At 38.9% G+C, this 15,447-nt stretch overlaps 1 protein-coding gene across 2 annotated transcripts in view; it reads left to right on the forward strand.

The window, feature by feature from the left end:
* Nucleotides 1–756: 756 nt before the first annotated feature.
* Nucleotides 757–15,447, forward strand: part of LOC306861341 (tetraspanin-9-like) — a gene marked incomplete at its 5' end in the record, with an annotated part of 25,435 nt that continues 10,744 nt past the window's right edge. The window contains 2 exons of one of the 2 annotated variants that reach the window (XM_079403553.1): nt 757–1,046; nt 13,087–13,166. In XM_079403553.1, coding sequence (XP_079259679.1) covers nt 13,104–13,166 — 63 coding nt within the window. Of the gene's footprint in view, nt 1,047–12,812; nt 13,167–15,447 lie in introns of those variants that run through there. The other variant, XM_079403552.1, reaches the window with a different exon arrangement.

Consider the following 15,447-nt stretch of genomic DNA (forward strand, 5'->3'; position numbering starts at 1 on the left):
AACTTTTTTAATGCATTAGTAAAAATGCTAATACTAACAAGTAATACAAACTAAAAACAATGTCATAATTTTGATGTAATTGCCAAAATTGTTATTAATTATTCAGTTATTTAAAACAATTTTTTTTAATAAGCCTGGTTTTATAAATTTTTGTGATGTTTATTAAATGCTTATTTGCAGAAAATGACAGAATTGCCTAAAATTACTGTATTTAGATCCAAGTGTCTCAGTAACAGGGGTGTAAAAATGTAATTACATTTTATTTGCAAAAACAGATAACTCAAAACTAATTAATAACACATTTTTTATTTTTATTGTTATCATGTTTTCATTGTTTTATTGTGTTAGCTAGCTGTATTTTTTATTTAATCAAAATAACCCAACTGCAGTTCGATTGAGATTAATTGGAATGCCCAATGAAAAAAACATGAATTTTTAAAAATTTTAGTTATTTGTTTTTGCAAATGAACTCTTCATATATAAATAAACAGCTCGTATAAAAATTAGTTTGACATTTTTAAGGCTGTCAGTCAACATTTTCCAAAGGCTATACGCATCTTTTTTCACAGGCTTTTTGTTGAGATAATGTTTTCAGGGACTAGAAGTTCCTTTTGCACACACTTCTACATTCACTGTTAATTTCGAATGTTGTTAATTAATCACGCTGGTGTGGGATTGCGTGTGGACTGGCGCCCCCTGCTGGATGACGCCAGCAGTGTTTTCCTGCGGATTTACAGCAGTTCTCGCTCTGACCGTAAACGGGAGTGAAGAAGTCACGCCTCTCCATCTTTCCTGCTACACTGTTTCCGTTCGTGGGAAAACTTACTGCCATTCCCGTTTCTTCGAGCTCCGGAACAGCAAGGAGTTTTTTTGGACTACCATGAAATCAAAAGTCTGCTTACCGATAGTTTATACGCGTTTTACGTCTATTGGTCACAGTTAAAACAGCCTTTACATCTATATAAACAAACGCAAACGAAACTGAGGAGATTTCCTCGGAAAGAAGAAGAAAGCAGTCGGAAATCAAAAGTTGTGCTTCCAATAAGGTGAGTAAGGCTTAGAAACGTCAAAAGTGTCTATATTTTTTATATTTACAGTTGTTTGCTATGTAAATTATGTGCTCTTAGCTTGTTGTACTGTTCATGTCTAGGCTATTAGTGTGTCTATATCTGCGTTTAAGGAAATACTTCCTGTTTTTTTTTTATTAAGTGGTTATAAAGTACATTTTTGGCAGTTATAATGTGGTATTTAAACAAAAAATAAACATGGAGGTTTAAATGCGTCAAACTAGACCAGTCTGTCATAGCAGAAAACTCTGTGCTGCTACGGAAACTTCTTGATATGAAAGATATGCCACAGTAGATGAAGTAGATTTGGCGCTGTTCATGTAAAAAGAGTGCATCTGTGTTCAAGGCATAGTTTAATTAAACTAGGCTTTTTAAGCGTTCAATAAACTTTCCATCAGTTGTTCAGGGTGTGTGTGTGATTATGTGCAGAACTGGCGCATCTCTGCTGCAGACTCATGGAAACAAAACACTGAGCATATTTACACGCACATCATTTGCCTTTTAAGGTCTGTGTTTTGGTTAAGATTTTAATCTGAAAAAACTCTACAGCTACTGGAATATTACTGTATATTTCAGCGTGATCCGAACTGATTAAATCAAATTAATACAGCTCTTTCATTCGAAATTAAAATATTAATTTAATATTCTTAAAATAATTAAATCTTTGCATGACAATCAGGTTAATATGTTTACATGATGCATACATAATCATAATTATTTTTGAAGATAATGAATGTCGTATGTAATATTATACACACACGCACACGTGTATATATATATATATATATATATATATATATATAAACTCAAATTCTTCTTTCATTGTTTTATTTTATTTAAATATTCTTTTAATATTAATATTTACTATAATTTTTTTTTTAAATAAATGAGGTTGGGGAGACTAAGGTCTTATATGTCATATATTTGGAGAACTAGTCAGCATTTTATGCTGCTTTAAATTTGAAGATCTAGAAAAAAAAATTTAAGAGAAAAATAATTTTTCCTGGATCTCAGTAGATCTCATCAATTACCACTCATCGCTCTGAAAATGGGTTGTTGACTCAAGTCTCTCTTCTTTACATACTTTACCACTTCAGTATGCAAATAAATCTGGCCAAGTCCCATCCACAGCCAGACAGTAGAGATAGCACATCCTATGTGTGACCCTGGACCACAAAACGAGATGAAGACATACATTCAGCTTTCCATTGATGTATGGTTTGTTATGATAGGACAATATTTGGCCGAGATACAACTATTTGAAAATCTGGAATCTGAGGGTGCAAAAACATCACCTTTAAATTTGTCCAAATGAAGTTCTTAACAATACATATTACTAATCAAAAATGTAATTTTGATATATTTACAGTAGGAAATTTACAAAATATCTTTATGGAACACGATCTTTACTTAATATCCTAATGATTTTTGGCATAAAAGAAAAATCTATAATTTTGATTTTGCTTTTGCTACAAATATACCCGTGCTACTTATGACTGATTTTGTGGTCCAGGGTCACATTTTAATAACACTAGAGGGCAGTGCATCCTGAAATTCCTCATTCTGAGGTCACACAGTTAATGCTAAACAGTCTTATAAAAACAGTGAAAAGACGTCAAGTGTGAGCTAGAGCAGGTCAGAGCGCAGCCTCTTTTGAATAGCGAACAGAAAAAAGAGCTAATGACATAATTAAGGACTGAGACGGCACATGCCCTCAGGCTGTCATACACAGGAAGAGTACGTCTGTATGTTTGCATCAAAGGGCAGTTTTACAATAACTGATCCTTTTGTGTAGCTCTTGATCTAACCTTAAACTCCACACACATGCAAAACAACATATGCACATCGGCTTGCTTTTTTTTGTCAGGTTTCGTATTCTCGAGAGGCAATTAATTCACCTGTTTTTAAAGCTAGAATCTCATTTGTCAAAGGCCTTCTTTCTGTTTTGAAAATGCAATTTTCTGCATGGAAGGCATCTTTAATATTCATGCATGTGTAGGTAAGCTATTAGAAATGCCATTGCTTGAAACAGTTGGTCTTATGAAAATGCCAGTTGTTATAAAAAATATCAGACAGGCTGTTTCCTGTTTCTGCTGTTGCTTTAGTCAAGCTGCATACAGTCATAAGTCTTCAATTCAATGTGACTCGGGATAATATTACACGTTTTACTCTCTAGCGATGTGTGTTGACAGATATTTCAATGATACAAAAGCTCATTACTAATGTAAAAGGTACTGAGAGATTGGCTTGAAAGGCTTCTATGTGTAAATTAAATGTTTGTGTAGTATATTACATAATAAAAATATATCACAGACGTCTTTGCTGCATAATTATATAAATTTACATCATAAAACCTTTTTTGGGGGATCTGGGCAATATTAGCCCGAAAAGCATGTATGCATACATGGAAAAGTATGCATTAACAGTACTTGTAAAATGCTGTTTTTAACATATGGTTTGATACTTATTAATTATAATCTATGTACTATTGCACAGTTGGTATGCAAATAGTGATTCAACCTGAGTATGCTACTGAAAAATATTTGAAGTAGAAACACTGAAATAGTATTTTCCAGTAATACGTACTCCAATCATTTTTATTTACTACTACTTTTTTTTTACAGTGTAGTTTATTATATTTTCTTAAACTTGTGACTTCACTTGTATTTTCCTGCCATTTATTGACTGTAGCTTCTTTTTGATTCTTAGAAAGAAAAACATATAGCAGGTTAAAATAGCTTTTTGCTTGCTGGAGGATGAAATCAGCACTAATTTTGTTCCTTCTTTCCCAACACGCAACTTCCATTTCCCTGGAAATGTTAGAATTTTGCCAGCAAGTCAACCAGCATTCCCTGGATGGGGAGTTAATGGTAGTTGATTTACATATAGGGCAGACTGTTCGGGAATACATCCCTTTTGAGTGCCCAAGAGTGTGGTTTACATGCAAGCCGACGCGTCCAGCTGAACGAAATGGCCTCTTTGAAACCACAGTCATGTACGATGAGAAACATTCCTATAAAGACACGAAAAGTTTGTTTTCTCAAGTTGTCGTACAGTATAGTACAAAGAGAGTCGGTGTATCTGAGTGTGTGTGAAGCACTGAGCAGATTGGCAGGCAGATGTTCATTATACTGTTGTACGAGATGGCAGATTGTGCTTCCTCAGAGTCTGTTTAATTAATACTCCTTAAACACACATCTGGGCAGCATTTACTACATACAGTGGAGTCCAAAAATCTGTCACCACCTTGAAGATCTGAGAATTTCATTTAAAATTCAAACGTAGAAAAAAATAAACTCCCAAGTTAAGACATTTTAAAAAGCAAATTTATTCTATAAATTTAATGAACAATATTAAAGATTCTACATTGTTTATAATATAATACATTTTTGTTTAATAATTTAATACTTTTAGTCAACAAGGGCATGTTACATTGATCAAATGTGACAGTAAAGACATTTATAATGTTATAAAAAAAATCTATTCCAAATAAATGCTGTTATTTTGGGGACAAAAATCACATTTCCACAACAATATTAAGCAGCACAAGCTGTTTTCAGCATTGATAATGTTAAGAAATGTTTCTTTAGCATCAAATCAGCATATTAGAATGATTTCTGAAGGATCATGTGACACTGATGACTAGAGTAATAATGCTGAAAATTCTGCTTTGCATCACAGGAATAAACTGCATTTTAAAATGCATTCAAATATAAAACAGTTACTTTACATTGTAATAATATTTCACAGTATTAGTTTTTTTGCTGTATTCTTGATTAAATAAATGCAGCCTTGGTGAACATAAGAGACTTTCAAAAACATTATAAACCCTATGGCCCCAACATTTTGAACATTTTCAAAAAGTTCTCCAGATATAGCACTTCTCTGGCATGATTTACATAATGTCTCAGCACCAATACAAGCCCATACTCAAGAGATTTAAGAAATTGTACTAAAAATACACATTGAACAAGGCTTTGGTTAACATTAAGAGGAAACAATGAACTTTAAGAACACTTCTGTTACTCTCTCTGTCGTTTTCCTTCTCTCTCTCTCTCCATCAGATATCTTGCAATCCACTCTGTATGTATAATAAATGAGTGCTGTTCCTGACTGTGGATGCGTTAAAGTACCTGTGAACAGATATTCTGCACTGCTTCTCCTGTTATTCTCTATTCAGGCACCCAGACAGAAGCCACGTGAGATGCACAAGTCATAAAATATTCCAGAAGAGTATCCCAGGAGTGTTACATGTGTGTTGCTTGAGCACCTGCCCCTTTTCCCCTTGATGCCCAAAGTGCCCTTTTGTCAAGGCAATTTATTTATTTATTTTGTAATTAAACGCCCTTTTGTGAAGGCCTGCCCAATCTAACTATTAGTCAAATTAATTAATATTAGTTTAGCCGTAAATTAAATTATCCACATGATGACCTTTCACCTGACGATCTCATCTGGGACGATCCCTCACGTTCAGACACCTAAGAAGTAGGCATAGCATAGAGCTGTGATAGCTATGGCAGTCCTCTTCGCATGAATGAGACCGGACACTGAGTGCTGTGTTTTTATGGCATGGCTAATGAGTGGATCAATGATGTGCAGGTGCGTGTGATCAGTACTCAGGTGAGGGAGTGCGCTGTGATTGGTTGGTGACAGAGCCTGGCAGATCTGTGACACTACCCCCCTCTCCACGGCCCGCTCCCGAGGGCCGAGGACCCCGACGTCGTGGTGGTCTACCCCTGCCTCTGGGTGCTGGACGCCCCGGATGGCTGGCATGGAACTCTTCAAGAAGGACAGGATCAAAAACATAATCTCTGGGAACCTATGATCTCTCTTCTGGGCCGTAGCCCTCCCAGTCTACAAGATACTCCAGCCGACCACCACGGCGCCGGGAGTCCAAGATCTCCTTAACTTGGTAGATGGCGCCGTCTTCCAGTATCAATGGGAGAGGGGGTTCCTCCGTCGGGCCAGGCTCTGTGGAGGGAGAAACAAGAAAGTGGTAAGGTTTAAGCAGTAAAACATGGAATGTGGGGTGAATCCTGTACTGAGGGGGAAGCTGAAGCTGGTAAGTGACCGGGTTGACTTGCTTGATTATGGTGAAGGGGCCAACAAATCTGGGACTTAATTTCTTGCAGGGTAGGCGCATCCTGATGTCCCTGGTTGACAGCCAGACCTTCTGTCCAGGTTGGTACTTGGGAGCTTCGGATCTTCGAAGGTCGGCTGTCATTTTGCGCCTACGCACTACTCGCTGAAGATGGTGGTGAGCAGCGTCCCAGACCCTCTCGCTCTCTCGTAACCAGTAGCCTACTGATGGTACATCAGTTAAAAAGTTCCCCAGACCAGGGGAACATGGGTGGCTGGTAACCGAGTATGCACTGGAACGGAGTCATACTGGTTGGTTGGCTGGTTGGCGCAGAGAATTCTGGGCGTACTCGGCCCAGCCAATGAACTGGTTCCAAGAGTCCTGGTGGCCATGGAAGAAGGTTCGAAGGAATCATGCTACTTCCTGGATCTTTCTTTCGGTCTGCCCATTCGTCTGGGGATGGTATCCGGAGGACAGACTGATGGTCACACCTAGGAGCTTGAAGAAGGCTTTCCATACCCTTGATATGAATTGGAGTCCGCAGTCAGAGACGATATCCTCAGGGATACCAAAGTATCAGAAGACGTGGTTGAACATCAACTCGGCAGTCTCCATTGCTGTGGGTAAGCCTTTGAGAGGAAGAAGACAACATGACTTAGAAAATCGATCAACCACCACCAGAATGCATGTGTTGCCATCGGAGGCAGGAAGGTCCGAAACGAAGTCAACTCCTAGATGTGACCAGGGCCGATTGGGAACGGGCAGAGGAAGCAGCTTGCCTGCTTGTAAGTGGCGTGGACTCTTGGACATGGCACAGTCAGCACAGCCATGGACGAACCTTCTAACATCTCCGGCCATATTGGGCCACCAGAAGCGATCTCTTAGCAGCGAGAGGGTGTTGTTGGCCCCTGGGTGGCCAGTGCCCAGAGATGAATGTACAGACTGAATGAGGGGTGTGCGTTGAGCCTAGGAACATCTTGCAAGCCGGGTGGACAGCCCGGTGGAGTGGCCGTGGAAGCATTAGTGGGGGTGAACGGACTCTAATTCCACTGAATGGGACTTACGATGATCTTCTCGGGGATGATGGATTCAGGTTCTTCACTAGTTTCTTCCTTGGAGTCATATAGGCGAGACAGGGCGTTGGCTTTGACATTCTTGGGACCTGGACGGTAAGAAATCGAGAAGTTAAAGCGTGTGAAAAAGAGGGCCCATCGGGCTTGACGAGGGTTCTGTCTCTTGGCCTCTCTCAGATACTGCAGGTTCTTGTGATCGGTGAGAACTGTGAAGGGATGTTGTGCACCCTCCAACCAATGCCGCTACTCTTCTAGGGCCAATTTAATGACGAGAAGTTCTCTGTTACCTATGTCGTAGTTTCTTTCCGCCGGGCTGAGCTTGCGAGGCACATGGATGGAGTTTAATTGGTGTCCCCTGCTGCTGGGAGAGTATGGCACCAACTCCTGAGGTGGATGCATCGACCTCCACAATGAATGGTTTCCTGGGGTCTGGGTGTAAAAGGACTGGGGCGTTAGTAAACGCTTCCTTGAACCTTTCAAAGGCTTCGGTGGCGGCTGGGGTCCAGGAGAGAGCTTTGGGTTTGTTGCGGAGCAGGTTGGTCAGTGGGCTGGTAATGGAGCTGTTATTATAGATGAAGCGGCGGTAAAAGTTGGCGAACCCCAGGAAACGTTGAAGCTCTTTAATGGTGTCAGGAGTGGGCTATTTACGAATGGCGTCCACCTTTCCCTCGTCCATCTGGATGCCACCACTGTCGATGGTTTATCCAAGGAACTGCACTGAGGACTGATGGAAGGAGCACTTCTCTGCCTTGAGGAATAGGTGGCAGTCTCTCAGGCGTGGCAGGACCTCCGTGGTGGCGATGTTCGGCCATGCTCTGGGAGTAGATGAGGATGTCATCTATGTAGACCAACACGAATTTGTGGAGATACTCCCGGAGCACCTCATGCATGAAATCTTGAAATACGGAGGGGGCGTTGACAAGACCATAGGGCATAACCAGATATTCATAGTGGCCAGTAGGGGTGACACGAACACCCTTTTCCCATTTTTATCACAGAATAATTCAGGAAATATATTTTATAGTTTCTATACTAAATGATCAATCAGTACTGCATTTTTCATATAGTTTATTTATTTATTACCTGAAGATAACTTGAAAAACACATAAACCATATATTTTCACAATCTTGTGTTTATTGTCTACACGTTTCATCAGTAAGAACGTTTCTGCTTTTTATTCAGCTCAGCTACAGCAATAGCCCTGTGAGTTTGTGCATATTAGGGATTTCCTGCACGTCATAAGTTTCTGCGCGATAGCGCCCTCTGACTTCGAGTATGAATGAAACATGCACTGCACGAGAGTGTTCAGCTCTCCTGATATTCATATCTCCTCATTTTGAATACGAATAAAACATCAGGTCATGTCTCTTTTAATTTAAATCTAGATTTAAATCTAGAAAGCTGCTCGAGCTCGAATAAAGTGCGGGGGACGAATTTACATTTTATTAAAATTAATATTAAATATAACAAATGCAGCTAACGTAGTTCTACACACAGCAATAAAAACAAAGGTGCTTGTTCTCTTTCGTTCTTGCTGTTTAATTGGGAAAAGTTTAAAGCGCGTTGAGGTGTCTTTTTTATGTTATCTGACTAAAAACTATTAATACTTTGAACTATTATTATTACAGTATTTATCACAACACTGGTAAAACAGGCTTATACTGATTTTCTCGTGCTCCGAATTATACTTATCAATCCAGTTTTTATAATCATTACCTTTCAAAACATTTGTAAATTCAGAACAGGATTAGAATAGAAATAAGACAGGAATATTTTTTTCTACAACAACAACAACAACAGTAGTGTTTATAACAGCAAAACCACCATACCCCTGCAATAACAATAATAAAAGTAATAATAATAATATCATTCCAGAGTAATTAAGAGGTGCAAAAAATGTCTTTAACATTTAAACTTAAAATGGTCTTTTCTGTTCTGTGTTTCTTTTTCAAACCTGTGTCATGGCATTTGCTGCTGTATCTGCAAGCATCCATTTCCATACACATATCAGCAAGGAGCACAGCCCTATTAAAAGCCTTGTTCCATGTGCCCCTTTTATACTTTGAGCGCCTGCCCCTCCAAAGGTCTCTGCACGGCCCTGTGCCTTACACTCGATGTGTAGTACTACATGTGCTGTTCCCGCAAGATCCGGAGAACAGAATCAGAAGTTTAATTTTAGCAAATAGTTTGCCAAAAGCATGTTGTACTGGTGTACTTGTTTTGCAATACCCCTGAGGGCCAAATTATGTACTCATAAGGACATTTCCATTCAAACTATTCAACTTTTATGTTTTTGAAAAAAAAATAAAAAATACAAAATTACTATTAATTACTATTATGTAATACCTAAAGGAAGTGTTCTTAAACACAATACTGCTTTGTTCGCGGAGTTCACGCGAATCAGCTGTAATTCAGCTTTTCCATATAAAGCGCCACCTGCTGTCAGAGAGTGGATTTACAGACACTTATTTACATTCCGCCTGTGTGCAGTTTCTGTCTGGCCAAAAAACGGACCAAATTTGCATGACCTGCTGTAAATTTTAACCGGTTGATGAAAAACAAACTTATGTGGATTCTACACATTTAAACAATTCAGATAAGCTATATAGAATTATTTATGGAGCAGATAAGTGGGTAGAGAGTTGGACTTGTAACCTGAAGGTCGTGGGTTCGAGGCTCAGGTCCGGCAGGGATTGTAGGTGGGGGAGTGAATAACCAACACTCTCTCCACCCTCAATACCACGACTGAGGTGAGACCCTTGAGCAAGGCACCGAACCCCCAACTGCTCCCTGGGCACCGCAGCATTGGCTGCCCACTGCTCCAGGTGTATATTCACTACTGTGTGTACACTTGGATGGGTTAAATGCAGAGCACAAATTCTCACCACCATACTGGGTCACCATACTTGGCCACACACCACTTCCCCCCTCCCCTTCCCCTTATTAATCAATTATCATTTTGACTTAACTCTTTTCTTTAAAGGCTGAAATGTGAGGTTTACCTTTATATGAAACTTTTTCAAAGCTTTATTTGAACATTTACATTATTTATTTGAACATGCTATTAAACTGGTGTCAGTCAAGTTGTCATTTAAAATCCAGACCTCATTGGTAATGTTATTGTTTTAGTGATTATGCAAACAAAAAGTCATTTTATTTGCTGTTTGTTGATTTTTAAGTATAAAACTTGAAGTGATTTATGTATCGGCACTTTTTGAGCATCTCCAGCACATTTTAACAATACCGTGATAATACTGATAACCGTGATAATTTTAGTCACTATAATCGTGATGAGAAATTTTCATACCGTTACATCCCTAGTAACAGCACAGTATAGCTATCTGTGAGTCATGATGACAAAAGTCGTTTCTGGTTGTATAAATTAACAGTAGTTAATCTATAATGAATGAACATGAATTAACAATAAACTATAGTGTATTTAGAAATTAACTACATTTTTTATTAAATAATTTTTTATTTATTAAACTCATTATTAAATACTTGTAAAATGTAATAAAAATAATTTAGCATAAACTCTTCTCAGTGATTTTAAATGTTTGATAATAGTGTATGATAAGTCTATTTGACTTGTGAGGAAAATCCTTCAGTGCCAATATAGGCAAATTAAAAACTGAGGAAAAATATACATTTATGGGAGGTCCTCAGAAGTATAGGTGTATAAATTTTGCTGCTTGTGCGTGCAGCTGTGAGAAAGTAGTGTCCACCCTTGCAGCAAAATAAACACTGTTCAGTTAATAAATCCTGTCTAATGAGTTTCCTGAGAACATCAGATATGACAAAGCCACCGCAGGGTATAATATACAGCAGCACCATATAACACACACATACACAGACACACACAAACACACACACACACACACACACACACTGAGTTACACAAGATCACAATGCCATTTAATTAGAGTGGAAAGAGCACTGGAGGGAAAGAATTATTACTAAAAAATAAAAAACAGTCACAGGAGGATCTCTACAGAAATATCCCCCAAACACACATATGCATGTTTAATTACATAAATAGAGATATGCAATGATTTTTATTGCTTTTATATTAACCAAATTATAATGCTTCAGGCTAAGAATAAAATAAATCTTTTTTGTATTTTAAAATAAAATGAAATATTCATTGTTAATTTCCAAACTATACCCGGCAGTATAGATTTCACAAAATTTGTATAAATCTTAGTTGTTATTAAAAACACAGCTGTGAGGTATAGATGTACAAATCTGTTCTGTCTGTTATACTGTTGCGTACTATGGTGTCAATCATTCAGCTGATGCAACATTGAAAATATGTCTTGCCAGAACATTCTAGTGGTAGAGAAGTCTGGAAACATGGATTGTGTAAATTAAATATGGCATAGTACCCTGAGACAGTACAATCTGTTGAACGAACTGTACTGTATGTGCTTAAATTAGACCCAGTATCAGTCTGTTTTTCAAGCTGTCTCATCCACGCTTCACTGCAGCTCACGTTAGAGGTCAGTAAGCATCCTAGCCACTGGTTAAATCAGGATCACTAGCAACAAAAAGGACTCTTATTGAATGTGACATTGGTTTGATAGATTGAAATGAAAGCTTTAAACTCCACAAAGCTGAAGGTGATTTATTAATTTGATGCTGTTTAAGGTAGTTTCTATGGCATTGCTAAGCAGTTGCTTTCTTTTATATCACCAGCACAGACCAAATTCTGACCCAGTATGAAAGCAAATGCATGTTTTTTGTCTGAAGTGTGTTTTAACATGTAAATGTGTTGAAAGTTCGTGAAGAGCAATATCCACACAACACAAAAAAACAAACAAATCAGATGCACTCTTTACACTTATGTGGCATGACAACAGAGAAATGACCTGGAAACATTGGCACTGGACAATCTCTCTGCTAAATTGCTCTCATTAAGCGAGACGGCATGTACTCACAGACAATATTGCAGGGATAAGACATGCATGTTCTAGGATTTGATTTATTCCTTCAATCAGCTTTCTTTTTACAGCTTGGCTACTAATACTTTCAAAATGTACATGGTAAGGGAGATAACGCATCCATTGACATGCAAACAGATTGGCCGGAGTGCAGAAGGAGGAGCCAAAGAGAGAGAGAGAGGGATGAACGAATGAAGGTAGGAGGATGCAGAGAGAGGGACAGAGCACTAGTTGGGATGGGAAGAGCCGGGAGAGGAGATCTCTAATAATAGCACTGCAGGGAAGCAAGAGTGTGTGGAGATGCAGCAAAGCAAATCATGCCGACGCAGAGCAATGAAAGAGTGCGATGGAGCGAGAGCGGGGAAAGTTGAAAGCACATGCTCTGTTTTCCTGCATGCACAATAGGAACAGCGTAAAGGGGGAAAAGACAAAAAGGAAGCACCAGGAGAAAGACGTTCTCATTGCAAAGGAATTACGACCTCGAGAAAACTCTCTTATTAGACATCTGTGACCTCTGAAGTTCTTGTGTTTTTGTGAGCACGGCTGTTTAAGTTAAATCCTTTCAAATGGCAACTTTGGGCATGTGTGTTAAGTTGCAGTGTGTGTGAGTGTGTATGTGAAACATGCCCTCTGCTCGGCCTTCATCCGATGATGCAGAGGTGTGAGAGCCACGAATCCGAGGTCCAGCGGAGCCCCTCATTGGACAGCGCTGAGTCAGAATTCACCCGGGCGGCCCGTCGGGGTCACCGCCTGGCCGTGGGGGCCTTCTACGGCTCCCGGGGGTCAAATGTCAAAGAACAAACGGCACAGAGTGAAGGTGCCGTGGTTGCCGTCCCGCCTGGAGGGAAGCCTCAGGATAAGCGCGTGTCTGCCGGTGGGAAGTATGTTGTGTTTTACCTGGACTTGTCGTTTGTGTTGCTTCTAGAGTTCGAGAAGCTGAAGATGGCTCGTGGATGCCTTTGCTGTGTCAAATACATGATGTTCCTCTTCAACCTGCTGTTCTGGGTGAGTATCAAAGCACAGCATGAATTACCCACACTTACTTGTTGTCAAAATGCCTTCTCTTGTCAAAGTTTAATGCTCAGAGAGTGCTGTACAATGATTTCCCCAAAAAGTGAGCATAGTGTCTCTGTGGGGTTTTGAAAACAATGCGCTGTTTGTTTGAATGGTTTAACAATGTTTGATTCTGGCTCAACTCTAAAGAATTAAAGGAATAGTCAGGGGCGCAGTAAGGGGGGAGAAAGTTAGGATGATTCTAAGGGCCCGACGATTTTCTGAATGGAACGTGGAACGCGATCTGTACGGAGGGGGACACCAACAACCGCCCACCCCACCCCCCCGGAACACAGGGGGACAAAACAGGAAGGGTTACTTATTATTGTGATGATTTTTTTTATTTTTATTTGGACTCGCATTTTGATGGCACCCATTCACTACAGAGGATCCACTGGTGAGCAAGTGATGTAATGATACATTTCTTCATTGAAATCTGTTTCAATGAAGAAACAAATTCATCTACATCTTTGATGCCCTGAGGGTATTTACATTTTTGCAAAAATTTCATTTTTCAGAGAACTTTTTTTTTTTTTTACAGTTGGGTTTTCATGTGGATGATTCTCAGATGCATGCAGTGTGAGATAATGAGATACTTGGTGTTTGTGTTTTCTGCATATACTATGTGTTTATTTTCCCATGCTGCACACAGCAGGGTCCCACAATAATGAAATTATGAGATAAAATTAAAATAGCAGTTTTAGCCTACAAAAAAATCATAGATATTTATTAAATCCCAAGACATGGAAATTGCTAGAGAAATAATTTAGGAATTTACTAGAAATATCTAGTATTGTTCAGCTGTAAAATACATCAGTGGCTAGAAAGTGGTAGTTGTGAATGCAGTCAGGATAAAACGGTTTATAAAGATGACAATAAACCATAAACTAGAAACTCGTGCATGGAAATGTATCCCTCAAAACGTGTAGGATATTCCAGTTACACTTTCTGTCTTTAATTTTCAAATATAAATTATACATTCAAAATTCACTCAGAAATCAGTCTGAATAGGTATGACGCTCCTGGTAATAACTGTAGTATTTTGGTGAAAATTGACACCACAGTCAATGTTTGTGAACATGTCACGCATGTGTGTGCTGCAGTGAGAGGCAAGGAGGGAAGTAGGTTCATCACGAGGTGTTAAATGCTCTTAGATCAAAGGCAGTAATACATATTCATTTGAACTAGAGCACTCAAACAAATCCCCCCGCCTTTCCTCTCACTCTTTTTCATTTTTCAACATCTCTTATAGGCCTCCAGTTTAACTTTCAGTCATCTGTGTCTATGTTGTTGTTGTCGTGTATCTGCAACAGGAAGTCTGTGTGTCAGATTACGGTTCTGTGAGTTGTGAGATTTCGCTCGTTTGATCTGCTGTGTGTGTTGTTGTATGTTTGATTCTGAGCCAGTTTAATGACGGAAGCACCAAATCGCAAGCAAGAAACTTGAGAAAAAAAACTCCCGATTGATCTAAAATCTCCCACTGCACACACACCCACAGATATACCCATATAATGATGGAAAAGGGAACACAAAAGAATAAGGAAATTATGTGAAGATTGCAAATGCCTGAAGATTTTACACTGCACACAGCAGAGAGGGAATAAAAGAAAGATGGAGGAGTGAGATAGAAATAAAGAAAGTAAAAGTAATTTGAAAGCTTTATATAGAATTACCTTGAGATGGAATGGTTGTCAAAGCGGTAGTGTGGTTTTCTTTTGCTTCACTGGAATTTAATTTCAGAGTTCAGTTTTCCATTGAAGAGAAATTACATTTCTGTTTTGAATTACAAGGTTTACAGAGGCGTTCAATAAAGCCTTTTCATAACATAATACAAAAACCCTTGATCTCACTGCTTATTATATTTTTATATGGAATGTAAATGGGGAGGTGATGATGTTTCTGAGTGGAGTTGAGGAGGTGTTTTAGGTCGCTGGTAATCTATATTTCATGTGCTTGACATTACTGAGCCTGATGGCTCTCAGCTCCATGTTTAATACATGAGTCAGAAAGTTATGGCCACTCACTTCACTCTGCACAAGGTCACAAACACACAGCACACTCGTTAGTGGGTGTGAGATCAGTTTTGCATGTGGGATCTGTTATTAACATGAACGACTGACTCAACTGTTCTAGCTCTTCTGGTATGTTATTTCTAATACTTATTCATCGCTGCTGCCTACATTTAGTAAAAAGTTCTTTCTTTTGTTTTGCTTTTTTCCTGTCCTTTACCTTT

The sequence above is a fragment of the Barbus barbus genome, assembly GCF_936440315.1.
Source record: "Barbus barbus genome assembly, chromosome: 42".
In the NCBI taxonomy this organism is placed as follows: Eukaryota; Metazoa; Chordata; class Actinopteri; order Cypriniformes; family Cyprinidae; genus Barbus; species Barbus barbus.